This window comes from Phragmites australis, chromosome 8 (genome assembly GCF_958298935.1).
Source record: "Phragmites australis chromosome 8, lpPhrAust1.1, whole genome shotgun sequence".
In the NCBI taxonomy this organism is placed as follows: domain Eukaryota; kingdom Viridiplantae; phylum Streptophyta; class Magnoliopsida; order Poales; family Poaceae; genus Phragmites; species Phragmites australis.
In genome coordinates this window covers 35,148,607-35,175,201 of record NC_084928.1, presented here as the reverse complement: position 1 = coordinate 35,175,201, position 26,595 = coordinate 35,148,607, and the positions used below count along the sequence as shown (strand labels likewise).

The window sequence follows — 26,595 nt, the reverse complement described above, 5'->3', positions numbered from 1 at the left end:
ACCCCTCCTTTAGGCGACATCACGTACATTTAGTACACCAGATGATCCGGTGTTTTTAACAGAACATTGGATTTTTTAAAGGAGAGAAAATTCAAGTCACCGGATGGTCTGGTGTTGTGGATTTTAACACAACGAAGTATTTTTCTGACTTGGTGTCTCAGTGCAGGGAGATATGAACTCACCGGATGATTCGGTGTAGTGATTTGAAGATCACCGAAGCAATTCAGGCAACGACTATTAACAGCTGCCAGGGCCAACTTTTGCAAAAGGTAACACACCAGATTATTCAGTGTGTACAAGGTTGTGTACACCGGATCATCCGGTGTTCACAGAAAGTTTGAGTGATTAGACAGCGACTAGATTTGGATCTCTAGCCTATATATACCCCTTACTCGATTTCATTCGTCTTTTTGCAACCCAAAGGAGTTCGTACACTATGTGTGTCATCAAGAAGCAAGGGAGGGCACTTGAGTTTATTTTCAAGTTCTTTAATGCAAGATTAAGGACGTCATTAGTGTTTCAAGAGTATCGAGTGCGCATCTAGCTGTTGTCTAGGCTTAATAGGGATCAAGTGAAATAATTAGCTTGTTACTCTTAGTGGTTGGCAATATCTAACTGGTCTTGGTGATTGGAGGTGATTTCGGTGAGCTCTTGAAGTTCTTATGGGAGCTCCGTGAAAAGCTTGTACTTGGTTTGATGCTAGTCAGTCTGGAGATGGAGAGGCAATAATCGCTAGTGAGCACTTGAGTCTTGATGACTCAGGGAGGGGGGGCTATATCCTTGTGTGGATGCTCTTTGATACGTTGAGAAAAAAATCGATGTCCTCATTCCCTACTCACTTACTTTCCCACAATTTACTTCAAGCATTTACTTTTATGCAAGTTTCAATTTCGTATTTATTTTTGAGTTCTTTTCTTTCATGTTTGTTTGATTTGTTCTAGCTACCTTGCTTGAGTAGTTGATTTTCCTTCATCTAGGTTAAGGTTACTATTTATTCTAGAAGTCGATAGAAGTTAAAATTTGATTAGAAACCTATTTACTCCCCCTCTAGAGCCATTATAGCCTTTCACTTAGAGACTGGTCGGGGAGAGAGGAACATGTGAGGAAAGCTTGGCCCTTTGTTACCCTCACATTTCTAAAGTATTCCGCACAGTTTAGTAGTAGACCCTGTCCCTAATATTATCTGAGACATGTCCGTATTGGAACCATAGGAGATAGATACTAGCTATCTCTTATTGTTCCAGCAGCGTAGCTTCTCTCATATGGCTTCCAATTGGAACCATGAAAGATAAAAAAATTCACATGGTTCCCAAAAACAATGAGATAAGAGGTCTTAGATGAGCTTTTTTATGGCAGTGTCATGCGAGCAACCAAACACTATCTTTTCTCAGCTAGACTGAATAGATACAAACAACCAAACAAAATGACCTTGCATGGAACCAACCTGGCTATACGAGCTTTTTTTAAAAAAAATTCTAACTATACTTATTAGACCAAATGTAGCATGGGGGATAAGAGTCTATCGCAGGTTGGTTGTAGGGTTCAGAAAGTGTGGCGAGTGAAATTAGGGGTGGCAACTAAGGGCCTATTAAATTCTTTACCAACACAAACCATACCGAATTTGGTAACCCTAACATAAGCCGGTTCCAATTTTGTCTATTTCCAATATCTGTCGTAACAGAAGTCAGTTCCTATTTTGTCTATTTTCAATATCTATCATAACGGAAGCCAATTCCTATGATGCATGTTTCCAATTTATGTCATAACGGAAGGCATATCCTATGTTGTCTGTTTCCAATATAAGTTATAACGGAAGCCAGTTCCTATTTTATCTGTTTCTAATACCCGTCATAGTCTATGTCAATGGAATTTAATGCCATGAGCGAAAAAAATCAGAGGATTATAAAGTTGTCGGCTAAAACAAAAAAAATTGCATGCCCTTGATTTGTCGTGATGAGTGGGCTCGTTTTGGGTAATTTGGAACGGCTTGGTTCATAGAGGAAACAAAGTGGACACATATTCAAACCCAAAACTCGAGCCACCTGAAGGTAACCTCCACTCCCGTCTCCCCTAGGTTTCCTATAGCTTCCTCCTGTGCGACTCCTCTCTCCTCCGATCTCACCAGCGACAAGGGACCATCTGGTGTCCTTGATAGTGCCTAGTAGCTTCACCGTTTGCTTCTCTCAAGCAGACTACCCCTTTGGTGATTGCGGTAAATGTTCCATCTTCAAAGCTTCCCATTTGGTGCCACCGCCCTCTTCATCTCCGACACCGATTAGAAACCATCCAAGAGAGCCCAATTCACTTAGCTCTAGTCCTTATTTCTATTTCCTAGATCCTCCTAACCCATCACATGTGGAATTTAGATCCGTCGTATATGTTCCTCCTTCGCCTACTACACTTTCTGCCAACGCACCGGGCGCTAGAGCAAGCCATGGTTGCAAGCTCCGCTTCAACATCTTCATCAACATAGAAGAAGTCCGAGAAATGATCTGTGTTGTATTATCTTTTGGGTTTTGTACCCAGAAGGATTTAAAGAGCAGGAAAAAATGGGTTCAAAATGTGCCATGGAAAGTAATGTTATGTCCTGGGCCAACGTTATGTGCCATATTGACTATTTTTTTATTTTATATTTTTAAATCTAAAAATTATAAATATATGTGTATGCTTTCAAATTGCCACGGTGGACAAGCCTCATACCTGCCCTTCCTTGGAAGGGCGACATGAGTATAGAATGCAAAATTTGGAAACAGATGCATATATTTGTAATTTTTAGATTTAAAAATATAAAAAATAAAAGGGTCCCATATATTTGTAATTTTTAGATTTATAAAATATAAAAATAAAAAAGGTCAGAAAAGTTGAGGCCATCCGAATAGGCCTGTGATCATTGGTCTTGGCCCAAAAAGCCCAGTTCAGACTGGATAAATAGGATGAGGTCGACATGCGGATCCCGGCACTTGTCTGTTTCAGTGGCCCCCACATGCAGGCCACACGTCATCGCCGTGGCCCCGCGCTGCGCTCGCTTCCAGAAGCAGCCGCGAGCTTCCACCGCCTTCCTCCCGTGCTTTTTGTCGACCGATCACGATCAGACCATCTGGCAAGGGGAGGGAGGGAGGGGGAGAGAGAGAGAGAGAGAGAGAGAGAGAGACGACGGCAGGATGGCGATGAGGGGGTGGAGAGAGGAGGTCGTGGCGCTGTCGCTGCGCGGGTACGGCTACGGCGACGAGGAGGAGGACGACCGGCCGGAGAAGCCGCGGCGGTACGGGGTGACGGAGATGCGGAGCCCCTTCTACTCCTTCCGCCCCGCCCAACACGCGCTCCAGGTCCGCTTCCGAACCACATCTGCCCTCCATTTCGCGGCGTTCTGTGCTCTTATTGGCTTGATTGTTGGTTTGCGCGGAACTGAATTGAGTTGGGCGTAGTTCGGGTGCGTTTCGTTACCAGCCTGGCCTTCGAATGCGAGTGTGCGGCATGCACGGTCCGTTGGGGAAATGGCGTTTTCGCTCCCGATTCAAGCCCATATAACGACTAATTTGTCACGATATCAGATTTCTAGTGTTTACGACGAAGCCATATGAGTAACCTATGTGATCATCGTAGGGGTTGCCATTTTTTTTGAACTGAATTGGGCGATTCATGCTGATTGCATGCAAGCCACATAACCACTTGGTATGTTGCTTAATTGACTGCTGATCTGTGCCTGCTTCCTATCACCGTCCTAATCATTTCTGATAGCACATTCTCAAGCCTTAGATCTTTTTGTAATTTCAGGAAATACTAGATTCTCTTGGTCCTTTCGTTGATGGTTTGAAGTTCTCTGGTGGATGCCATAGTTTGATGGGGAAGGAATTGGTTAGAGAGATCACTGATTTAGCACATAAGCATGACATATATGTGAGCACAGGTGATTGGGCAGAGCATCTTTTGCGTCAGGGACCCTCTTCTTTCAAGCAATATGTAGAGGTATGTATGTCTAGTGTTCTGTAGATTCGATTGTGCGCAACCTTGTCTGAAACCACGTAGTACATGACGTGAGGTATTCCATTTTTAGGAATGCAAGGTCTTAGGATTTGACACAGTTGAGCTGAATGCTGGATCTCTCAAGCTCCCTGAAGAAGCTCTTCTGAGATTAGTCCGCCTCATCAAGAGTAGCGGTTTGAGGGCGAAGCCACTGTTTTCAGTGAATTTTGACAGTTCTGATATTCCAGCATCTGGTGATAGGGCGTTTGGGGCGTACATAGCTCCAGTCAAGGAGCAGAGCTCAGGTAAATAGGGGCATGTCTTTTTCATGTGTATATAGTATATACTTTATTACTTACTATAGGAAGTAGTTTTCTATCATACTGAATGATGTTTGCACGAAGTCACAACTCCAATACTAAACACTAGTCAACTAGGTGAATTTTCTTGACTAACTGCTTATGATGCATTTGCAATTCAACATTTGGTCATTTGTAACCTAGCCATTTGCCATTGTCGAATTCTGTTATCACCGCCTTGCATACTATGCCTGCATTGTCTTTCTAAACTATTATGTCTAAATACCACTCCTTTGCGGCCCACTCTTTTGCAGAAAGAGTTGAAGATGTTGACCTGCTGATCAGGAGGGCAGAGAGATGCTTGGAAGCAGGCGCGGATATGATCATGATCGACGCTGATGATGTTTGCCGGCGCGCCGACTCTCTGCGAACAGACATCATTGCAAAGATTGTAGGCCGGCTTGGGCTCGAGAAAACCATGTTCGAAGCTTCCAATCCCAACACCTCCGAGTGGTTCGTCAAAAGATACGGCCCAAGGGTACTGAAGCTCTCACCCTGAAAACCTGCAGCTGAGGAATGCTGATGAGACTACTGTTTTGCAATGCTCTGTTCATTCACTATTTGATCCCACATTTTGATGTACATCGGTCTGCAAATGCAGGTGAATCTCTTCGTCGACCACTCTAACGTGATGAATCTGGAGCGTCTCCGGGGCTTCAACATGAGCAGAAGCAGCCCGTCCTCCCGTTCCGCTCGCCTCGCCGTTCTTCCTGATGCAACGACCTTTTTCTGAATCCTCAGCTGAGAGGGTTTCCAGTGTCCATGAAGTTCTAGCTTTGCGCCTTTAGTCGTGAAGCATGTTATGGCCTCGGCGAGCAATGTGCTAGATTCTGTTGTGTTGCTAATAACAACTTTGTCGTAATAATTGGTTCTGTGTAAGTACTGTATGGATGTTCGTGTTCATTGCCGCCGCTGCGCTAGATCTGTTTGACTCGCCTTGTTGGTGCAGCTGTACGGGTGCGAAACACGTGAGCTTTTTGGACCTTGAACAGTTTTCAGGCGCATGAGAGCATGTTTCCACGAAATCTTCAGGTCCCAGGAGCAGGAACCGAGGGGATAATAATAGGAAGAATTCTGCGATGCTTACGACTTTTTCTTTTGTGATGCTTACGACTTGCAACAGCATGCGCAAAAGCAAGCTTTCCTCCTCTCACCTAGCCGTTCGTCCTGAGCCGAGTCCTCGTGTCCAATGTCCATGGAGTTTCGGCTCCGCACCACTCGTACAGCTTGTTATGGCCTCGTTTGAGCCGAGGGAGAGTGTTGTGTTGGTATCGATTTGCTGCTATAATTGGTTCTGTGTAGATGTTCATGTTCATTGTCCCTGCTGTGCCAAATCTGTTTGTTTTGCCATGCTTGTTTTGTTCATGTATGTGCAGGTGCACGCGTTGATAATGCTCTTTTGGAACACACAAATTTTTCGGATCTTGAACAATTTATCGTGGAGATGCTGCTGTGCTGTGTTCCAGTTCCAAACAGGTACTGGCAATATGGAGCTGTAAGTGTGCATTTGGTTGTTCGAATCTCCTATGGTTGGGTCATGGATACGTATAATCTTATAGAGTAAGCTGTTGGGTGCATGTCAGCAAATGGGCTGATCATAGGTTCTTCGTGGGCCGGATTGTTGGGCTCAGTTGGACAGTTGCTTCGGCCCAGGTCCAATGGGCCTAGGCCTATAAGGCTCGTCTCGTCGCCCTCCCTGTTCTCCATTCCTCTTCCTCGCATTCGTCTTCACTTCGGTTCGTCTCCTCGGCCGCCGTCTCGCGGGGTTGCTGTCCGCGTCCGGGAACCATGAGGGAGGGGATGAGGGACAGAGGCGGCGCGGAGGCGTCGGGACCTCCTCCCTTCCGTGGCCCGGCGTACAAGACGAAGCTGTGCGCGCTGTGGAGGAGCAGGGGCGGCTGCTCCCGCGCCAACTGCGGCTTCGCCCACGGCGAGGCCGAGCTCCGGAGGCCGCCTCCCCGTGCCTCGTTCCAGCCTCTCCCTCGACCTGGTATACACTACACGCATCTCCCTCCCTCTCTCCACGCTCTCATTCTCGATCCGCGCTTAGTTGGTCTTTTTAGGGCTTTGCAAGGCCTTATCGATTACTTCGTTACGTTGTCGTACCCAAAATGCGCTCCATATTGTAAGAATCTGACGGCAGATTTAGGTTGGGGATGGCTCCAGTCCTTCTAAGAGAGGGAGGATGTATTTTTTGAAAGATGCTCCTTTTGCTGGTCATTGGATCGAGTTGTATCTTCAGATAATCGGTTGTTCATCAGAAACATTGGGAAAAGTGTGAAATTAACAGCTGTCCAGGGAAGAATAAGAGATGGTAGTGTATTTGAAGCTCATGTTTCCGCAGAAACTTTGGAATTGTTCTCGTCCCAAGAGCAGAACTAGTAAACTGGGAAAATGGTTTGAAGAAGTCTGTAACAACTACAAGAGCACCCTTGGAGGATATACAAATGGTTGCAATTGTTACTAGCTGGTCATGCTCAAAGCATTCCTAGTTTCTTCTTGTGGCTGAGAGATCTCTGCACTTCAATCGCGTAATATTATGATGGTTTGGCACCAGAATCACTTCTATCAATTTGTATTACATCTCCTTGCTTTATGGTGCATATATGATCTACTATCCTTTCTGTATAGTACTTGAACTGAATGGTGAATGCCAGCTTTTGCAGAACTTAAAAATTACCAACAAGCCTGATTTTGTTGCAGAAAAACATGGCATTCTTGCTGCTTATTCTATTGATTTACTACTGTTCGAATTAGCTATCACCTGGGCTGATTTGTTGGTATTGACTGCTTCCAGAGGATGGCACGTCCTATTTCCATTGCTGGCCATTTTTCAGTTGGCAACCAGTCATTTTTTGGTCACTTGATTGCAATCTATTTCAGAAGTTAATATGAGAGATATCATTCAGTTTATCTTCTCAATCAGGTTCATATTATGGTCAATGTATTTTAACCATGTCGGTAGCAGTTTTTGCAACTAACTGATGCACGCCCTTTGAATGTACTGCATCAAGTTCTCTTCTTGGGCTTTATTCTTGCCTGTCCTTCCAAGTATTGTCACCGAACAAGATGTTTTGGCAGTCATATATGGATAACAGATGAAAAAGTGAAATCAAATTTATTTGGTGATATTGGAGTTATCGAAGATTGTTTTTCATGATAATCAGAACATGATATCAGATTTTGGAGATTCCATCAAATTTACTTCAGATGACTGGTATTACAAGTGCTGGATCTATCTCTTCTTTAATTAGTCGTATTGTCTCGGCTGTTTAATGGCCTACAGGGTTATCCTGGACCCGATGCTACTTATAACTAATTGAATAATCATATGGCTCAAGGTTGTGGTAAGCTTAATGGGTTTGTGTGTTGCCTTGTCTCTATGTAGCTCCATCCAACTTTCGTTTTTGATGGCATAATGTTTCTTTCTATAAAACATCCACCTTACTGACTTGTAGGGAGACGAGACTCCAGATATCATGACTTCAGAGTCAGGCCTGAGAGAAAACACTCACCTCGTGCGAGGTATTCCACTGAAAGAGATACCAGAGGCCGTTCATTTCGTGATCAGAAACCAAGTTCTCAAGATAGGGGTAATCACTCTCTCTGTGCACACCTGCGCCAATAAAAAAGTCATCGTCACATAGTCCATTCTATCTTTTAACTCCTTTCGCCTGTAATTTTACTTGCAGGATCTAGTCATTCAAGGTCACCAATTAGGAAGAGGTATGTAGCAATGTTTCTGAGGGATTCAGCTCATCATAAGGGGGGGGGGGGGGTTGCATTTAGGTTTGTTGTTTTACCAAGGAGCGTTATAGTCTTATACTCTTAGGTTAAACATGTGACCTGCACATGTTATTCTTGCAATTCGGTACCTACTGAAATTGCCTATCTTCATGCTTCTGTGGGGATTTTTCAGTGAGAGAAAGTATAGGAAAAGTCCAGATGGTGCAAAAACTGATTCTTCAGAAAGTTTCAGAACCTCTGATAATGAAGACAGAGAAAAGAATGAAAGATACTCCAGCAGTGACGAGAAAAAGGATTGTGAAGTACAGGTTGGTTTGAACCATACAGTTCATCTCATTAGCATAATAACATACAAGTGGAGCTATCTCCACATTCCTCGACCTGTTTTATATATTTACATATGCTCTGCAGCTGAAACAAATTCAAATGGACATGGAAGCATTACGTGAAGATAAATCTAAACTGGAGGTCAGTTATGAATATAGTGCACGAGTTATATATTAAACTTCTATCAGTAATTGAGTTGTCAATATGTTCAGACGCATTGAAAAGCTGATGCCTGGATTTCATCAGCTTCTTGTCTTGGCCATTCTGTCACTTGGTTTGCAATTTATTTTTAGTTGCATACACATCTTGGATTTCTCCAACTTTTCACTATTTGTTCTGCCTTAATTGTAATGATTATGTGGTGGAATGTTTCTGTTGGGGAATTTCAGAATTTTCAATTTTACAAGATATTTAATCCATTAAGACAGAGTTGTGACCACCAACTTTTTCTTCCTTCTATAAACTATGGCTCCAACTGTCATAATTTGAATAGTAGTTCGTTGTGATTGGGTTAATATTGACATGGAATCATGCTTTAAACTGTCATTTGTACTTGATTAACACTTGTGCTTGATGTGTTTCTAATTTTCTTCTCAAAATAGCATACCCATTCTTGTCTATATAAAAAGATTGCACTTTTCAATGGTTCATTGCATTACAGATGATATTGGAGAAGAAGATTGAAGAAGCGAGCCAACTTTCTAGCATAGTAGATGATCTTGAATCGCAATTGAACGAAGTGAAAGAAGATTGCCAAAGGTTTTCTCTTTCTTCAACACATGATCATGATTTTTTTTTTAATATCAGTTGGTGGGTTCTTCAGTAGAAGAAAAGGTTCCCAAGTATGTGGTTTTTATGACACTGCTCTTTTGATTCAGGATGATCTCCAAAACAAAGAAAGTCGTCAAAGCACATGGGCGTTATATGAAAGCACAAGAGGATTTAAAGAGGCGGGTTTCTCTTTCCCCATATATGAACTATACCTGATCTTCTGTTTGGTCTGAATGAACACATAATATCACTCCTATTTTTAGTCCTTAAATAGTTACTGCACAGCTATTGACATATCAGAGTTATGCAGGTCTCAAGCACGCTTTGAGAGGTTGGCAGATTTGCTTGCTTCAGACACTCTTAAGCCTTGTGCCAAGGAGCAACGTTCCAGTGGGAATGCCAATGAAGATCAATATAATGCTTTTGAAATGAGCCCAAATGATCAACGACAAAATCATGTTTCAACAGCTAAAAAAAGATCTATTGCCCTCTCAACAAGTGAAGAAGCAAAAACAGGTAAAACCTTGATGAGATTTTGGAAGACATTGATTTGATCCTGGAATAGCATTGTTTATTGATTTTTATCTTAACACTGTCAAAATACTTAGATAGTATCCATTATCTCCCCGTATTGGTGTACAGATGTCCTACATCTTTTGAATTTGTGATGTCATCATAGAAACTGTTAGAACCTAATATAGCTCCTGTCTTGAATATAGCTCCTGTTTGCAAACTCAATTAATTTTTATTAGATGTTGAACTCATTTGTTACAACACAATATAGCTCCTGTTTGCACGCAGTTTTGTCTTGAATATGTGCAAACTTTTGTTAGGACCATGTGCCTTTTCGTGCCCAAAGTGTGGTTTCTTTTTCAGGGAAGAAAAGGAGAGAGAGTGACGATGATACGATCCCAACGTTTGAGAAATATAGACCAGAAGATGCTCTTGAACCTTTTAACAATAGCAAGGGAAATGGTATACCAAAATTGTTTTCTGCACAGAAGAAATTAGGGGAGGGTGACTGCAACGAGGAGGGAAACATTGTTTCTTCAAGCAATGTTTTTGCAGACAGGGTGAGATATCTTTCTTGCAGCAACTCATTTTACGACAGGCTGTTTCACAATCTTTTTGAAGTGCGGTATGATCAGTTGGTTGCCTCATTATCTTATTATACAGTTTCTTTATACCCTTTATTTCCCTAAGGTTGCTGCATTTTTTGACTTTTTGTAAAGGGACAACTCTGGTGGTTGCTCTTGGTCATTTCTTGCTAAAAGTTAGGTAGCACTAGGGGTTTGAAATTTATTTGTTTTCATTTGTCAACTAGTCGGGTAACCCATCTAAGTTTAGTTCACTTTGTTAGTTCTATCTGGTGAACATCTACAGCATCTATGCTCATGTAATCTTCCGCACTTTCTCTGTCCATATGAACAGAGGTGTTGAGCTGATACCTTGCCACTAAACAGGTTATCCCTCATTATTTTGTCTTCTTATGATTCAGTTTCCAGCTTTTGGTAAATGGTCTCTTAATAACAAGTATATATCAGTATCTTCATCAATTTGCAAGAACTCTGCAGTATTCTTCTAGCTGCTGATTGATTGTAGGGGTATTTTGAGTCCTATGCATATCTTTCCTTTTTTGTCATTCAGATTCTGAATCTTCCAAAATACTATGGGTATTATCTGGTAATTTTCGTGACTTGACTGTGTATATGATTTCTCCTCATGTAAAGTTTTGTTAGTGCCTCTATTACCATTTGAAGTGTTTAAATTCTAATCCACCACAAAGATTAGGTAATTGCTGATGGTATTATCCTTCTGCAATTCGCCAAACAACAACCTGATATTCTGTGCCCATTGTTTTTGCTTCAGTACAAGGGCAACGATGAGGAAGTTCATGTTGATTAGTAAGCAGATGGTGTTGGTTATTGGACAAAGATTTGAGCTGTATGGAGTAATTTGATCAGATGGCGTCTATGTCCAGCAGCTTCTGAAACTACTGCGTGCATCTTCTTGTATGGTTTATGCTTCGGGCAATAGGAGCCCAGCATCTTATGTATGGTAATTTCTGTGAAGACGGTTGCCATGTTGTCAAGCACATGAGTACTTGATGTTTGCATTCTCGTAAATTATTACTTAATGTTCCCTGGAGTATTCAAGATGCTACGGATCTGTACGACAAACTTCCTTGATACCCGTAACTATTTTGAGTATTGTTTGGGATTTTCAGTTTCGTTGTGTTACACTGCTGCTACAGCCTCTGGTTACAAAGCATGCATCCATGATCCATCTACCTAAATCAGGAGTTACATGGATCCATATATATTTGTACACTGTGGTTTCACTTCGTATGGTCATCTTGTGGTAAGCGAAACTCGTCTCTTGCTTCCATTAAGAAACCAGGAATAAGATTTTCTGATGGAATTGAATGATATTCAGTAAAGTTCATGCGTTCAAACTCTACACATGGGCAATCTGTCTGATGTTTTCATATATGTTATCTTTCTGCCCGGAGATTAGTTCAAAAGAATGGACCTTGTCGAAATTAAAAAAAAAAAATTGCTCGGCTAACCAAAAACAGGCGAGAAAGGGTGGGCCGAGGAAGTCTAATTCCCCGCCGAACTGGGCCAAGCCCATGGTCTCAACGCCAGCAACTCAAAAAATTCCAGGCCCTTCGCTCAACCAAAAACAAAGCGAACGAATTTTTTTATTTTTTATTTTCAAATTTCAAATTTAGCAAAACTAGACACCCATTTTAAAATATTGCAGGAAACCCATATGTCGCCAGTTGAAAGATATCACCCTCTGATTGGATGACAACACCTATCATTCATCCGACAGACGACAGAAGGGAATTTCTACAATATTTTGAAATGGATGTCTAGTTTTCCTAAATTTGAAATCTGAAAATAAAAAATTCCAAAGCGAGCAAAGGATAGGATGGGCCGATGGGAGCTCTGTACCATGATACAGAAGCGAATTCATAATGGGCCGGGCGATCCAATTTTTTCATGGGCCGGTCTTATCGTTAGCTGCTCAGCGCGGACTCTCTGGGGCCTCGTCTCCTCTCCGCCGACGCCGTCACCGGCGCTTGAAACCCTACGCCTCTTGCTCCTCGCCGGAACCCGCAGGTTCATGGACCGGCAAGCCCAGGACTACGCGGCCGCGGCTATGGCGTACGCGCAGGCGCAGCAGGCGCCGCCGCAGTATGGCTACCACCCGCAGGCGCAGGCGCAGTACCCGGCCCCCCACCCTCACGCCGCGCCGCCCTACGCCGCGCCGCATCCGCAGTACGCGCACGCGCCCTACCCGCGCGCCATGCCGCCGGCCTACCCGCACCTCCCGCCGCACCAGCAGCCGCCTCCCCCCTTCGCGGCTCACCCCCCGCCGCCGCACCACCCCTACGTGCATCCGCCGCCCTTCGACTCCTCCGCCCCGCCTCCGCCGCAGCCCGTGGCGCCGCCGGCTGATCCGGAGCTCCAGAAGCGCATCGACAAACTCGTCGAGTACATCGCCAAGAATGGGCCCGAGTTCGAGGCCATGATTCGCGACAAGCAGCACGACAACCTGGACTACGCCTTCGTCTTTGGCGGGGAAGGCCACGCCTACTACAGGTACATGCTCTGGCTCTTGCCGCGCCCCCCGCCGGCACCGTACCCGCCGGGGTCGATGCATATGATGCCGCCGATGGGTCCGATATTGCGGGGGCCGCCGATGCACCAGGCGGCATACCCTCCGTTCTACGACCAGCACCAGCAGTTTGCTGCTGCCCATGGGCATGGGGAGTATGAAACCGCGGCACAATCCTTCAAGGGACTTTCAGGGCCGCTCCCCACGGATGTTGCTGCTGAGCTGCAAGAAGTGCTTGGCAATCTTAATGGCACCAAGGAATCAATTAAGGGAGCCAAGACGTGGTTTATGCAAAGGGCGCCATTTGCACCAGCTCTAGCTGAAGCTCTTAGGGAGAGAGTATTTGCCTTGGAGGATCCAGAGAGGCAGCTGCACATTATTTTCCTGGTGAATGATATTCTTTTTGAAAGGTATGTCTTGAATTTGATATCTATTTTGTGAATAGAATTGCTTTTCTTATGGCTTGTCTTTTAAGTGTAGTCCTTGAGTTGATTTGAGTCTTTGTGTTCATGTTGATGAGAGCTTGAGCAGTAGAATGGCTCAGCTTTCATGCCACTGAAAGACCAACGCCTAAAGTGTTTGTCATGTGGCAGATCTTGTTGTCATCTTATCTTATTAACAATAATGTAATAACATGGAGAATGCCCTTTGCATATTTTCCACTATCTAGGCCCTTTTGCCCTTCAAGTTCATTTGCCAAATAAGTGGTATTTGATATGGCCTTAGTTCACCCTAAGTCATTACAAAGACTACTGTACTTGGTGAATACCAAAATTTAAACAAAGGTATGATTGTTCCCTGGAAACTAGATGGTCTTCAAGAAAAATAAAACAAGGACGAAGTGCATAATTTGATCACTTTCCTACTAAGCACAGAATAAATAAAAGAGAAAACATGCTCTTTGTTCACATTAGGAAGAGAGCTTATGTCGATGACTTTAGGGCAATATAGCTAGGATTTCAGGGCTGTTTTCTCATATGCAGATGAAAGTGGCACCGTCAAGTCTTTAAGCACTTATTAGTCCTTGAGAAACTGTTCGATGCAATAAACATAGAAATTAATGAAATTGTGATGTGCTTTTCTCAACGATATTCTGTTCTAGCTTTTGCTTAAATCCACTTGTTTGGAGGGTTCATAATCATATCTTAGATTCCACATGGTATGAATGAACGCTAAGATGTGGGATAAAGTTGATTCGTTTAGACATTAGCAATAGCAAAATCAGCTCATTGCAATCAACTGTTATTGTAGCCCACCAGATGAGGACAAAATAGGAAACACATGGATATATAGCAGTAACAAATTGATGATAGAAGTTATGATATATGCCGTAAAAATGGCGTGCTTCATGATATTGTGTATTGATCATATTAAGTAGATCATTATGGTTTGTATCATGCAGTATTCTGTTTTAATAGGATAAGATCGCTTTGCTTCTGGCGACCAGCTTCTTTGCTAACAGACCCTACTCTTCCTTAAGCTCTAGTTCTATTTACGATGGTTTAGTTTTGAGAGCAGCTAAAAGATTGAATAGAAAGAATGATTTGCCAGTTCTTTAATACATTTGATCTGGAGAAGCTGCTAATGCATGACCCCTAATCCATCAAAGTTAGTATCTTACGTCTTCAAATTGCACATGATGGCCATGACCTTTAACTGTGTATATTTAATCTATTGCTGAACATATTCCACATGCTACAGCTTACAAAGACGAACTCATATCCGGGACCTTGATAGTGTGGCTATTGCTTTTAAATTTGTACTGGGCTCCATGCTTTCAAGGATCTATAATAATCCAGAGAGCAAAGATCATAATCAGACCTGCCTTGAGAAAATCCTGCAGTTCTGGGGTTCAAAGGAAGTTTATGACCAGGAGGCCATCGCTAACCTTGAAAGAGAGATGAAAGGTGGGGTGCCATATCCTTTGGCACCGCGACATGTTTCACCAGATCCCTCTGCTATTTCAGGTGTCTCCTTTCTCTGCCTCTTTTGCTACCTCTATTTGTATCATTCTGTCTAGGTTCTCATTTTTGCTATTTCTCTCATCGAGCTTAGAAGCTTCTAGGGAGCTAGATTTAATGTAAAGATATTGTTGTATTGTTTGTGTACTTCACCTATGGAATTCGAACCAATTATCATTTTAGTGTTCCTTTGAGTCAGCAACTCTCATGGCTTAATAGTGATATGTTGGTTCCCAGAAGCTTTATAGGATGATAGCTCTGAAATGTATAAACTGTTTGCCAGGCTATGCAGAAAATTGAATACCATAGTTGATGTGTTGACCACTAAGGGTGACTCAGTAATTTTCTCCATTTCATCTCTTTAAAACTTTTCAGGATCACCACCATTGCTAGTTTAATACAACTAGAAAGTTTTATTCACTGCTTCGTTACTTGTGTCTCCTAACTACATCTTTCTATAAATTTATTCTCTGGTGTTGCAACATCTGTTTGCAATATCTTTTATGATATATTGCAATGGATCTTCTTGCTTGTTAAAGGTAAACCAGAAAACTGATGAATATTTCAGGATCAGCGCAGCTGCCCTCAAAATGGTCTTCGGATCCTCCAGAGAATGATAAGGCAATCCATCCTGTTTCTGCTCCACCACAATCTGTGCCTTCTGCACAATTTTCAGCAAACCAATTTTCAGCTGGTGTTTACCCTCCCGTAGGTCAAAATACTTTTTCAGGATCTTTGACCGTGCAACCGTCCTTACCTGCCTCTCTGCTTCCTCTAAGTGCTGCTCCAACTACTACAAATGATTCAAACCCACCTCCTTATCCATTATTTCCCCCTGGCCTCATTCCCGGAATGGTTCGAAAAATGCAAATTGGGAGTGGAGTGCCATACTCTCCCTTGAGCCCACTTGACATCCCCACGGTCATCCCTCCGTCGACTGTTCCAGAGTCCGAGATCCTTGAGCGTGTATCAAAGTTCTTCAGGGAGATTGGGGAGGTAAACCCATCAGAAGGTCCGATGAAGCAAAGTGAGCCTGATGATTATGATGACTATGAGAGGGAACTTCCTGCTCGAAAGGGAGGCGCATGTATTCCTCCCCCGCCTAACTTGCTTGTAAACCCAGAGACAGGGATGCGTGCTGATGGTACCGTTGGTAGCAAACCAGGGTCCAGCGGCCGGTTGGGTCTTGGAGCTTCTGCTGATCCAAATGAGGTGAGCCAGTATGATGATGTCTATTCTTCTTATCGTAAACAGAGGAGCACTACATACCATTCCTCCATCAGTACTCGCTCATCGACATCAAGGTGAAAGTGGCATAAATATTGGGAGCGCCTCACCCTTTTTGGCTCACATTGGAAGTGATTTTGTATGAGTGGACAGAATTATCTTAACAAATTGTTGTACCATGCAACTTTGTAATATCGCAAAAGATGTGAACTACAGCTTAAATTCGAGCGTAGTATGCCAGTTGCAGATTATGTCTGTTCCAGATATCTGTGTTTATCTGTTTGTTGCTTGAGTTTACTTATTTGGAGTTTCTCCGTGTACAGTTGACTCCATGGTTTAATAGAGGTACTGGTATGATTGACAAAACGGAGTTAAAATATTAAATTTCAGTCCAGTTAGGTTTGTTCGATTATACATGAACGGTATTTCTCTTCCATTATAATCATCGGGATGTCATGACCTCAGTTGATTCAAGCACACCAATCAACACACAAGCACACCCAAATCACACAGATCAATCCAACTGAAGGCTATATTGCACACTCAAATGAGTTCAAGGATACAAATTGGGGGAGAAATGGAATCATAGAGAGGAGTAGCACTAGACTGGGTAGAACGAGAGGGGATTGGGAAGATAGAGCAGCAGCGGAAGTAGATGGGAGAATAGGAGCTTAGGGGAGGAGATGAGAGCTGGAGGAAGAAGGCAAGTCTTTGGTAATGTTCTTTGATGTCCTCTATTGCTCCTCGCTTGCCCCTTGAGGCCTGCTTGGTTGGGCTAAGTTTTTGGTTAAAAACTACTCTTTTTTTTACTTCTGACTGTTGATTTTTTTAAATTAATTTTTACAATAAATTTTTAGTTTCTCAGCACGCCAAAAGTTAGAAAATTTTATCTCAATCATCTTCCTAGCTTTTAATTTATTTTCTCATAATCATCTTTTCAGCTTTTTAAAAGTCAGCTGAACAGCTGGCTGTTTGATTCAGCTTCTAGCTTCCGAAAAATAGAAGCCAAAATAAACCGAACCAAACACAACCTTAGAGTATCTCCAGTCCTAAGTCGATGCAAGGGGAAAATGTGCACCCACGGAGGATGGGTTCAGTTTCGCATCTCTGATCTCCCATGCACAAATCAGTTGAAGCAAAAAATGTGGGAACCAGAGCCAATAAAAAATTTCCTTTCCTCTCTCCATCCTAATCCACTCACGCGCTGGCCTAGAAGTCTCCATTCCCCTTTCCTCTCGATCCCCTTCTTTGATCCTCAATGCTCCTTAAGAAATCAGGCCATGGCGATGCGTAATCCTAGTCGGAGGTCCACAGATCGGGATCGTCGGAAACCCTATTGCACGAGGCTAAACCGATTTGGGGACGCTGGATCCCCAATCAAGTCGGACAAGACCGACGAGGCAGAGCTCCAGCGCAATGTGGAGAGCATGTCGGCACTGCTTCATCCACACGAGGGGCCGCAGAGGTGGAGTACATGAGCCACACATGCACTACGTCATCTACTGGGAGCTGTAGAACAAGGGGCTCTAGAGTGGCGGCGCACAGGACCCTCGACGGGCACGTGCTAGACTAGTGCCATCGAAGCCACACATGCACTCACTTGCTGTAACACAAAAGTCTAGCGGTCCTTGGGCCAGCCACTTTGCCTCCTGGGGCGTTGTTGTGTCAATTGTCTTCACTCCAATAGGTAAGCTAGTGGTGCACGTATTTAATCACCTCTTGCTTGTGCAATCATGTTGTGTTAGTTTGTTGAATAGCACATGTTTGCTTAATAATGTTACGTACGAGAGAAAATTTTACAAAAGAAGACCGATGGAGGAAAATGACTTTATTTTACATCTTGGAAACATGCACACACAAGATGATGCAAGAACTAAATTAACTGAAAAAAATTACACAAGAGTAAGTAGCACACTGATTGAATTGTAAGAACTAAATAGACTAGAAGCACATAACTGATTTAAGACAAAGTAATCAGTTCTGCTCTTGATTGCCTCGGTATCATTGCCATATATGCTCGGTTAAGTTAACCTTTAGGAAATGATGTGTGGGCCGATCATGAATAGCAGTGTTAATTTCAAGCATCCTAGCATACTCTTGAATTGACCCTTGATGATAGTGGAGCAATGGAGAAGAGGAATTCTCCTTATCATAGTCATAATCATTGCAAGTCCTATAAGAGTCCCATTCATCCTCTACGATCATGTTATGCAATATAATGCAAGTATACATAATATGAGAAAGTGTTTCCCTTTGCCACATAGGTGATGGGCCAACATATTATTGCAAAACAAGCTTTCAAGACACCAAGTACACATTCGACATCTTCTCTTGCTGCTAACTGTTTCTTCCCAAATAGCTTATCCTTCTCACTTAAAGGTCTTGGTACCGATTTTACAACCCACTCCGGATAGATGCCATCTGTCAGGTAGTAGGCCATGTTGTACTCATTTCCATTAACTAGAAACTGAACATGTGGAGCTCTTCCTAGCAACACTTATGTGAACAATATCGATTGGCTCAACACATTAATATTATTGTTTGATCCAGGTGTGCCAAAAAATGCATGCCATATCCAAAGGTCATGTGAAGCAACAGCTTCTAGCATGACAGTGGACACTCTATAATTACCACTAGTAAACTGCCCATTACATGCCACCGGACAATTTTTCTATTATCAATGCATACAATCAAGGCTTCCCAGTACACCTGGAAAACCACGAGCCTCTCCCACTCATAGTATCGTTGAATATCATCATTATTAGGCCTCCTAATGTATTTCTCCCCAAAATTTGCTATGACACCTTCGCAGAATTTAGTCAAGCATTCAATGACTGTAGTTTCAACAATTCTCTAGCTTTCATCCCACATATCTGCACAAGTTTCATATGCCAACATCCGCATAGCAACTGTGCATTTATGCAAGGGTGAAAACCTAACTTACCAATGGCATCACTTCTTTGGTAGAAGTATGGAGACCAATCATTGAGTATTTGCACAATCTGTAGGAATAGATGTCGTCTCATCCTAAACCTTCGACGGAATTGCACATCATTATACACCAGGTTGTCACAGAAGTAGTCTAATATCAAGCATTTGTGACTAGCTTCACGATCTCTTATAACATACCTTCGAGAAAATATATGATGTTGAGTAGATGTACCTCTCATTTGCACTTCTATTTGAGCTCCAATATGTGCTGCAATCAGATCTTCAATTGGACCATTGATGAAGTCCAAATAGGAGGAATATGGGGGATATGGTGAACATAGAAACCATAATCTTCAGGATGGTCAGATTGAGAATCTTATTATGTGGCTATTTTTAGGCAGAAGAGTAGTTTCTTGCTGAAAATGGTTCATGGCAATTTGCTTTGGTTGGGACTAGTATGGCTAAATATTGGGATAGGTAATCTGTTGGAGTGAGCATTGCCCTTTTATGTGTGCAAGATGGTTTGTAACAGCTAGTTCACAACAGCTACTTCCATAACGGCTAGTTTCTAGAATGAATTAAATAATAGTGGGCTGCCACTTGACATCTTTATCTACAACAACTAGTGTCTTGTGTGGACTTTTTTAACATATTATGTAGTGTCAGTTGTGCTTGTTGCCTTGTTTCTGATGCAAACGAAGCAAAGATTTGGATTACCACAATAACACAGCAAAGTTACATTACCATTACTAAAAGAAAGGTTACAAGTAGAAAAGTTACATTGCCATAACTAATAGGAAAGCTATAAAGAAGAAAAGATACATTGCCACAATAAGTAGTGCATCTAGGGTTCATCTTCAGCAAACAAATCATTAGCTAAGTAATTCAGCATCATTTCATGTCAAGCCCTTTTTGTATCACTGAAGTTTGTAGTATCGATGGCCATTAGTTTGAGGCACTTATCCATTTTTTATAGCTTAAGCTTCTCTATTTCAACTATAGCTTGCTCAGCAACGGCTTTAGCATGCTCAATTGTTACATCTGCCATTTTTTTAATTGCTTCTGACTTTCGCTGCATAAACTCATTGAAAAGTTACATATTTTCATTGGACAAGTTGCCTTCTGAACACTGTGACACTACTTTTCCCTTCCCTTTTCATTGTGCTAATGTCGTCTTCTTCCCGGGAGGGCGACGATCTGCTGCAATACTTGCTTCACCAGTTTCATGATTTGAAGAAGTGTAAGCTCCATATTGATTTAACTTTGTTCTCTTATTCTCATGTGGATACACTCTACCCCATTTGGACTGATCCTTCACTACTCTCCACCAGTACTCCAGTAGGAACGGCTTTTCTGACTTTTAATTTTTGTAAAGTGCATGAGCTCACTCCATTATTTGATCATCTAATTCACCACTTGCATATGCACTTTTCATTCGACTCCAACATGAATTGAACATTTTAACAAGTGGTGCATACCTATTATAATGGTTTTTAAAATGTGAAACTGATCTTCAACAATCTTTTGGAGAATACTTGTTGTATTCTTTAGTAACTTCCTTCTAATAGTGATCATATTTCTTATCGACGCCTTGTACTCGAACATTGGAATTGTTCAACTATGCACTTACTAGCTGTAGGTTTGTGAGGAACCGTCTAAATAGTATTCTAATTAATAATCAGGAGGATCATTATTCATAATCACAACCTCGACGATTAACCAGAATACCATTCCGGTAGTCCCGGCACGTGTTTTGTGCCCAGGATCGGAACACATGCCTTCCAACTCAAATATCACAACACAGTTTAATAGAGAGCAAATAATTAAACTGGATTACAATTATTAAACATGCAACTGCTTCCACAATTTACAACAAAAGAGGAACAACAACAACTATACAGCGGAAGAAAAACCTATACAACAAAAGAGTATGGAGCCGTATGCCCTTAGGCTCCATACCAAAAGCGCCGGAGTTCGGAGTAGAAGGTGCTACTCCTGCCCGCCACCCTGATCGGCAGGCACAAAGTAGCCGAACACTGCCTCTTCCTCACCAACCTGCGAACCTGAAAGCAACTTAAGGGCAGCACCCCTTAGTACGAAGGTACTAGCAAGTCTTACACAGTATGAGTATATATATTCTCGACTCCAAGGATCATGCATTTAAAGCTGTAGCAAGGATTAAGACAGGTTTAAGTTCATTAAGCGGTAAGCAACCTAGACTCTAGGTGTAAGCAACTGACTTAACCAACCACCCACTCAAACCCTGCCAGCCAACTGATCAGAACAGATATATAAACAAGTGTATAAAAGTAAACCATTACCACCGACCACATACCGACCAAACCACCCAAACCAACCATGCCACAACCCACATCGAAACTCTACGACCAAAAAATGGTCGCTCGGTGGAGATAAGCGATAGCGATGCTCATGACCGAGAGCGCGGCAGTTCGAACTGATTATACACCCTGCAGGGGGATACTCCTGGACCCACACGACACAGGGACCATACGGCTTGTGCCACCCGCTAAGATGCACACAAGGGGGTACCCGTGACAACCTTTCCCAACCAGGCCCAACCATGTGGATCAACCATAGCTCGGCGAGGCGGTATTAGAACTACTCCTCGAGCAAACTAATACCGCTAAAAGCCCGGACTCAAACCGGACTCACACCGTCTATGACGAGGCCCACATGACCACGTCTGCGAAGGTAATCGGCTCGCCTACCATTATATCAGCATGTGGTGAGTAAGATAAGTGCTAAAGCCGACTACACCGATGATCGGTGCTTAACCGGTACAAGCGGTCTACGGTGTCCAGGTTCCCTCCCCGAACTGCCTGAGGACTCCTCGTGAGCAGATGACACCCCTAACACCGCCCACACCTCGTCTCAACGCACCACTCAACAACCGACACATCATCAACATAACCACAAATGTGAACAGGTAAAAAGCCCTAGGCTCGCGACAACGGTGGACGCCGTCGTCGACTTCTACCGGAAAGCCTAAGTACCACTAAGCATAGAGAACTAAAATTAGACCGTGATGACACCACTAGGCTCCAATGGAATAACACATGACACGTGACCGAAATGGAAGAATGCATAGGCATAGGTTCTACCCAACTCGGAACCCGACACATGCAATGCATACTTAAGCGTAGATAACATATTAAATTTTCAAGTAGATACGGTGCAGTATGATAGATGCTTGCCTTGCGGCCCTAGCTGCTGCTCACAGCTACCCGAGTCACGATCACCACTGCGGGAACCTCCGGGGACAGCCTCGTTCGCCTCGTTCGCCGGGTCGAAGTTCCCTAAAAGAATCACGCATGCAATGTAATGAATATGAATAACATGTAATGAAAGATGCTTCACTGCAAGACAACAGTGGAGATGCAATACACTTATGCCATGAGTTAAAAGCCTTAAGGATTTCCTTATCTGAACTACTGTTTAGCATTTAACAACTCATTAATCCTCGGTAAGTATTTCATAAACCCTAGCACTTTTAAAGAACATGGCATAATTTAACAAGATTGACAAAATTGGATTTACCAATTTTTGGACTTATCAAAAATTGTTTAAGAATTATTGAAGATTAAACACATTTCATTAATTAAACAAATTTAATTATACATTTCACAACACCTAGAATTTTTCATGTGCAGAGTATGATAATACAAGGCCAACAAAATTAGATTCATCAATTTTGGAAATACCAAACTTTAACTATGAATTATCAAAGCTTAGACATATTTCATTAACTCAACAACTCACAGCACACATTTCATGGCCACTGGTATTTTTAATGGATAGATCATGTTACAACCAAACCAACAAAATTGGTTTCACGAATTTTGGAGCTCTACATAATTTCCTATGCATTTTTCAAGATTTCAGCCGATTTATCAACTCAACAGATATTTACTTCGCAATTTTCGATTTTCTCTAATATTCAAATGGGCCCACGCCTTTTTCTACCGGCACTGGCCCAGCCCCAGCTACTGACCGGTGGGGCCGGCTCCCTTGACCGAAGTCAAAATCGGCCACGGCAGCTGCGCGCGCGCAACTGGAGGACGGCCGGCGGCTCTTGCGGTGGCTGCCGACGGCGAGCGGCAGCCTGCACGACTCGGCCGAGGGCAAAAACGGCATTGGCGCGAGCACGCGATCACGGTGGGGGCACATGTCGACGCCGGCGACGGCCGGAGCACGGCGAGCGGCGGCAAGGGCAAAACTAGCATGGCGGCGGCACGGCTTTGACACGCCGACGGCGAACAGCGACGCAATAAGCCCGGCCGAGCACACCAATACGTTCTACGCGAGCGCGTAGAGCTAACGGCGCGCTTCCCGACCGACGAGCTCGATGGCGGCCCGACCGGCGGCGTGCGTGGGGAGGCGGCGGCGATTCAACCACCGCGGAACACTGCGCCGGCGACGGGACAGAGAGAAAACGGCGCGCGCATAAGGTGTACAGGAGCACGGGGAAGCTCACCGTGCAGTCGGTTGGGCCGGAGAAGTGAGGACGTGGCGGGTCGATGGAGGACGGCGGAGCTCGGCTGCCGCCGTTGGAGAAGAAGGCGCGGATGGCTTCAATCCTTGCGGGAAACGACCGGGGAAGGAGGGGAAACGGCGGAGGAGGGCCTTGGCGACCTCCCTCTGTGCTCTACCTTGCTCGGGCTCGGCGGAAGACGCCGGCGGCGCGGTGGTTTGGCCAGCGGCCAGTGCGTGTGCTCTGCGCTTTGATTTCCAGCCGCGCGAGAGAAGGAGCAGAGAGAGAGAGAGAGAAGAGGGCGGGGAGGGGAAGATAAGGACACGGCGCTGTGCTCGGCTTCCGGCAACGTGACCTGGCCACCGAAGTCAACAAAGGCGGCCGCCGCTTGCTCTGTGAGAGCGGGAGAAGGGGGAGCAGAGCCGTGCGCGTGCGAAGGGGATGACAGGCTGGGCCGATGAACAGTAACCGGCCGGCAACAAAATATCTTCACCACTTTGGTTATCAAGGTGGAGGTCTTACTGTGGTCTAAAATTTGTGGAACAAATTTTTTTGGCTTCTATAAATCATGAGCAATCCATTTTACCTTGTTTGACCCAAAAAGCTTGCACCAAATTCAAATGAAAATTCTCCAAAGAGGCAAGCTTTTCTAACTTGTGTTGATTTTTATGCCTTTAAAACAATCCCCAAAAATTTGGGAAAATTCATTTATATTCTCCTCCAGGCACCTACTAATTTCTAAAATTGTCACCGGCCCTATGTTCCATAGAGGTTTTGGGAGATGCTTTACAACGCATCGGTTAACCCTGGTTTAACCAAATTCGATTAAATTCACATCGCATGTCTACACTGCTCAAAACAAAGCAAATGATGCTAATGATGCCCATTAGCACTTAATTACGTGTTTAGAAACTCTGGGCCGTGACAAGGTTCTTCTCTTCACTCCAATATTTGCGCCCAGAATTCTATTTTCCCTCCTCAGAACTGTTCTCACTATGTTCTTCGTTGACAACAGGGCCTCCATGTATGGGCTGATGAATGGATATAGGAGAACCTGATTCATCACCACGTGAAGCACTACCACATGTGCCTCCAACGAAGGCAATTGATCCAACCAGGGATTGTATCACCAACCATATCGACTCCAAAAACTTCTTGCTGGTATTGCCCCACACAGCCTTGGTAAGGAATGTCATGGTAGCTTGATGATGTTGTACGGAATTGTTGGTAGCGTGATTTAATTCCATAAGGGTTGAAATTGCGTGGATAATGAAGCAGTTGGTTGGATCCATATGACGGTAGTGGGAAATTTGTGGGAGTATAGGGTGGAGGAAAGCTTTGGTATTGCTGGTTGTTGGTATATTGTGTCCTCGAGAAATCTAGAGTTGGGGTTGAGGAGTTCAACAAGCTTGTGAAGCTGGTAGATGAAGATGATGGCTCCATTTTTTTTTAGTTAGCTGTGAATGGTGAGCGTGAGAAATTTTGGCTTGTGTTTTGCTAGTAGAAGAGCATAGTGTAGCGATTTTAAAGTCGAATGGGTAAATGCATGTATATATAGAGCCAAAGGGAAGCAACGGCTATTTTGTTCCAATGGTTATGCAGCAAATAAGTACACAATTATTATTTTAATGTACATGCATTGAACCATAGTTGAGGTTCAAATCTTTCCTCCTGCGCAAGGTTCGGCTCTCTACAATGGGTACGAGTCGACTCATGCACTGTCAGGTCACTGTATGAGTCTTTATTTCTACCCTCCGTATCTTCACTTAGCTATCCACTTTAAAAAATTCTTTCCTTATATTTCTGCACACTCCAACAGACCGATCAAATCACACTCTTCATATCCTATTTACATATGTTTTATTCCTAACAGCTAGTTTCTCCATGTAACTTAAGGTTTTCAATAATTTTATAAATTAGTACATTAGTTTACATGAATATTCATGAATTTCTCTTAATTTTTAGGATTAAATTTATGTACTAATAATTCAAGCGAACTACAAAAGTAGTCAAATTTGGAAAAAAATTATTTAAAATCTGTAAGAGATTTTTAGTTGAAACCAATTAAAATGAGTTCTCTGTTATTTATTCAAGCACAAAATTCAGCGTAATTTTAAGAGCTTCAGTAGTTCAACTTTTGAATTTATAAAAGAGGGGAGAAGAGTGAATTTTTAACACATTTTGATAGACTTTGCCTCCTCTCCTCCCACCGATGTGAATTTATAAAAGAGGGGAGAAAGAGCAAGTGGAAACAATAGCTATGGTGAGTAGAGAGGGAGCGCTATTTTTGTGGAGATGGCCAGTAGATGGCGAGATGCATATCGTAGCTACTGGAGGCCCATTTTCTCCATCGATGGTGAAAAGAGCTGCTTTTAGTAGCCTCATCTCTGTTGGCTTGGCCCCACTTCTAATAGCCTCATCTCACCGGTTGAGACAATGCGAGGGAACAAATGATTAAGAATAGCACCTCTTTTCACCAACTGATGCATCATCATGTTACAATTTACCACTTGCATCATCATGTTACAATTTCACTGATGCATCATCATGTTACAATTTCACTGATGCATCATCATGTTACAATTTACCACTTGCATCATCATGTTACAATTTATCATCATGTTACAATTTCACTGATGCATCCTCATGTTACAATTTACCACTTGTACACGACATTTGCGCCGATGGAACATCAGCATGTACACGAAATCTGCGCCGTCTCCGATCCGCCGCCACCGCTGTACCGACAGCCATCCATTGAACGTCGAAGCAGCCGTCATGGACATGCAAACAAATGGATGATGTTCATTGGTAGTAAGATGCCTCAGACCGTCCTAGTTCATGAGAAATATCAACAGATTGCAGGCTAATATTTGCCTGTTCTGCAAGCATCATGTCATCAAAGGCAAAGATGCTTCACCAAGAACATGTAAAATAAACTGAAATTTTCGCTCCTCTTAAAATAAAACGCAGCGAAAGAATTAGATGATAAAAATTGTGTCAGATTAAAGTATTCTCAGCACCCTTACGAAGGAATCAGACAGGGATAACTGTAATTTACTTGTGTTCTCATCATCCACATCGCAAAAGCATCAGCAAGAAACAGAAATAAAACGAAAAAAATGGACAAATGAACAACAAGAACAGTTCGAGGAATCTATCAGATCTTCCTATTCAACATGAAAGAACT

At 43.1% G+C, this 26,595-nt stretch overlaps 3 protein-coding genes and 2 non-coding genes across 12 annotated transcripts; 3 read left to right on the top strand and 2 right to left on the bottom strand.

Moving 5' to 3' along the window:
- Positions 1–3,100: 3,100 nt before the first annotated feature.
- Positions 3,101–5,304, top strand: LOC133927251 (protein HEAT-STRESS-ASSOCIATED 32-like). Its single transcript, XM_062373626.1, is given in 6 exon segments — positions 3,101–3,326; positions 3,775–3,966; positions 4,055–4,268; positions 4,577–4,800; positions 4,924–5,013; positions 5,015–5,304. Coding segments are annotated over 6 exon segments (981 nt in total). The 5' UTR covers positions 3,101–3,161; the 3' UTR covers positions 5,111–5,304.
- A 733-nt stretch (positions 5,305–6,037) lies between these two features.
- LOC133927249 (zinc finger CCCH domain-containing protein 13-like) lies at positions 6,038–11,393 on the top strand. 8 transcript variants are annotated; one of them, XM_062373621.1, is made up of 11 exons: positions 6,172–6,312; positions 7,120–7,669; positions 7,781–7,915; positions 8,015–8,048; positions 8,242–8,377; positions 8,481–8,537; positions 9,058–9,155; positions 9,275–9,346; positions 9,478–9,683; positions 10,044–10,240; positions 11,037–11,393. In XM_062373621.1, exons 2-11 carry the CDS (start codon positions 7,654–7,656, stop codon positions 11,070–11,072), a joined length of 987 nt encoding a protein of 328 aa, XP_062229605.1. In that variant the 5' UTR covers positions 6,172–6,312; positions 7,120–7,653; the 3' UTR covers positions 11,073–11,393. The 8 variants fall into 8 exon arrangements, with proteins under 8 accessions (XP_062229602.1, XP_062229605.1, XP_062229608.1 ...); XM_062373624.1 differs by having other exon boundaries at positions 6,174–6,312; positions 7,609–7,663; XM_062373622.1 differs by having other exon boundaries at positions 6,174–6,312; positions 7,609–7,669.
- Positions 11,394–12,187: 794 nt separating this feature from the next.
- LOC133927248 (uncharacterized) lies at positions 12,188–16,233 on the top strand. Its single transcript, XM_062373617.1, has 3 exons — positions 12,188–13,204; positions 14,496–14,761; positions 15,324–16,233. The coding sequence occupies exons 1-3, from the start codon at positions 12,300–12,302 to the stop codon at positions 16,061–16,063; spliced, it is 1,911 nt and encodes a 636-aa protein (XP_062229601.1). The 5' UTR covers positions 12,188–12,299; the 3' UTR covers positions 16,064–16,233.
- A 9,993-nt stretch (positions 16,234–26,226) lies between these two features.
- Positions 26,227–26,312, bottom strand: LOC133927897 (small nucleolar RNA snoR20a). The gene has a single exon (XR_009911388.1). It is a non-coding gene; the product is annotated as a small nucleolar RNA snoR20a (small nucleolar RNA).
- An 86-nt stretch (positions 26,313–26,398) lies between these two features.
- On the bottom strand, positions 26,399–26,489 carry LOC133927871 (small nucleolar RNA R38). The gene has a single exon (XR_009911367.1). It is a non-coding gene; the product is annotated as a small nucleolar RNA R38 (small nucleolar RNA).
- Positions 26,490–26,595: the final 106 nt, after the last annotated feature.

Excerpts from the sequence above, each read along its gene's own strand:
- LOC133927249 (XM_062373618.1), top strand. The coding sequence starts at position 6,111 with ATGAGGGAGGGGATGAGGGACAGAGGCGGCGCGGAGGCGTCGGGACCT. Across the intron at positions 8,049-8,241 it reads AGGTCACCAATTAGGAAGAG|TGAGAGAAAGTATAGGAAAA; the intron begins GTATGTAGCAAT and ends GGGATTTTTCAG. Across the intron at positions 8,538-9,057 it reads AAGATAAATCTAAACTGGAG|ATGATATTGGAGAAGAAGAT; the intron begins GTCAGTTATGAA and ends ATTGCATTACAG.
- LOC133927248 (XM_062373617.1), top strand. The coding sequence starts at position 12,300 with ATGGACCGGCAAGCCCAGGACTACGCGGCCGCGGCTATGGCGTACGCG. Across the intron at positions 13,205-14,495 it reads AATGATATTCTTTTTGAAAG|CTTACAAAGACGAACTCATA; the intron begins GTATGTCTTGAA and ends CACATGCTACAG. Across the intron at positions 14,762-15,323 it reads AGATCCCTCTGCTATTTCAG|GATCAGCGCAGCTGCCCTCA; the intron begins GTGTCTCCTTTC and ends TGAATATTTCAG.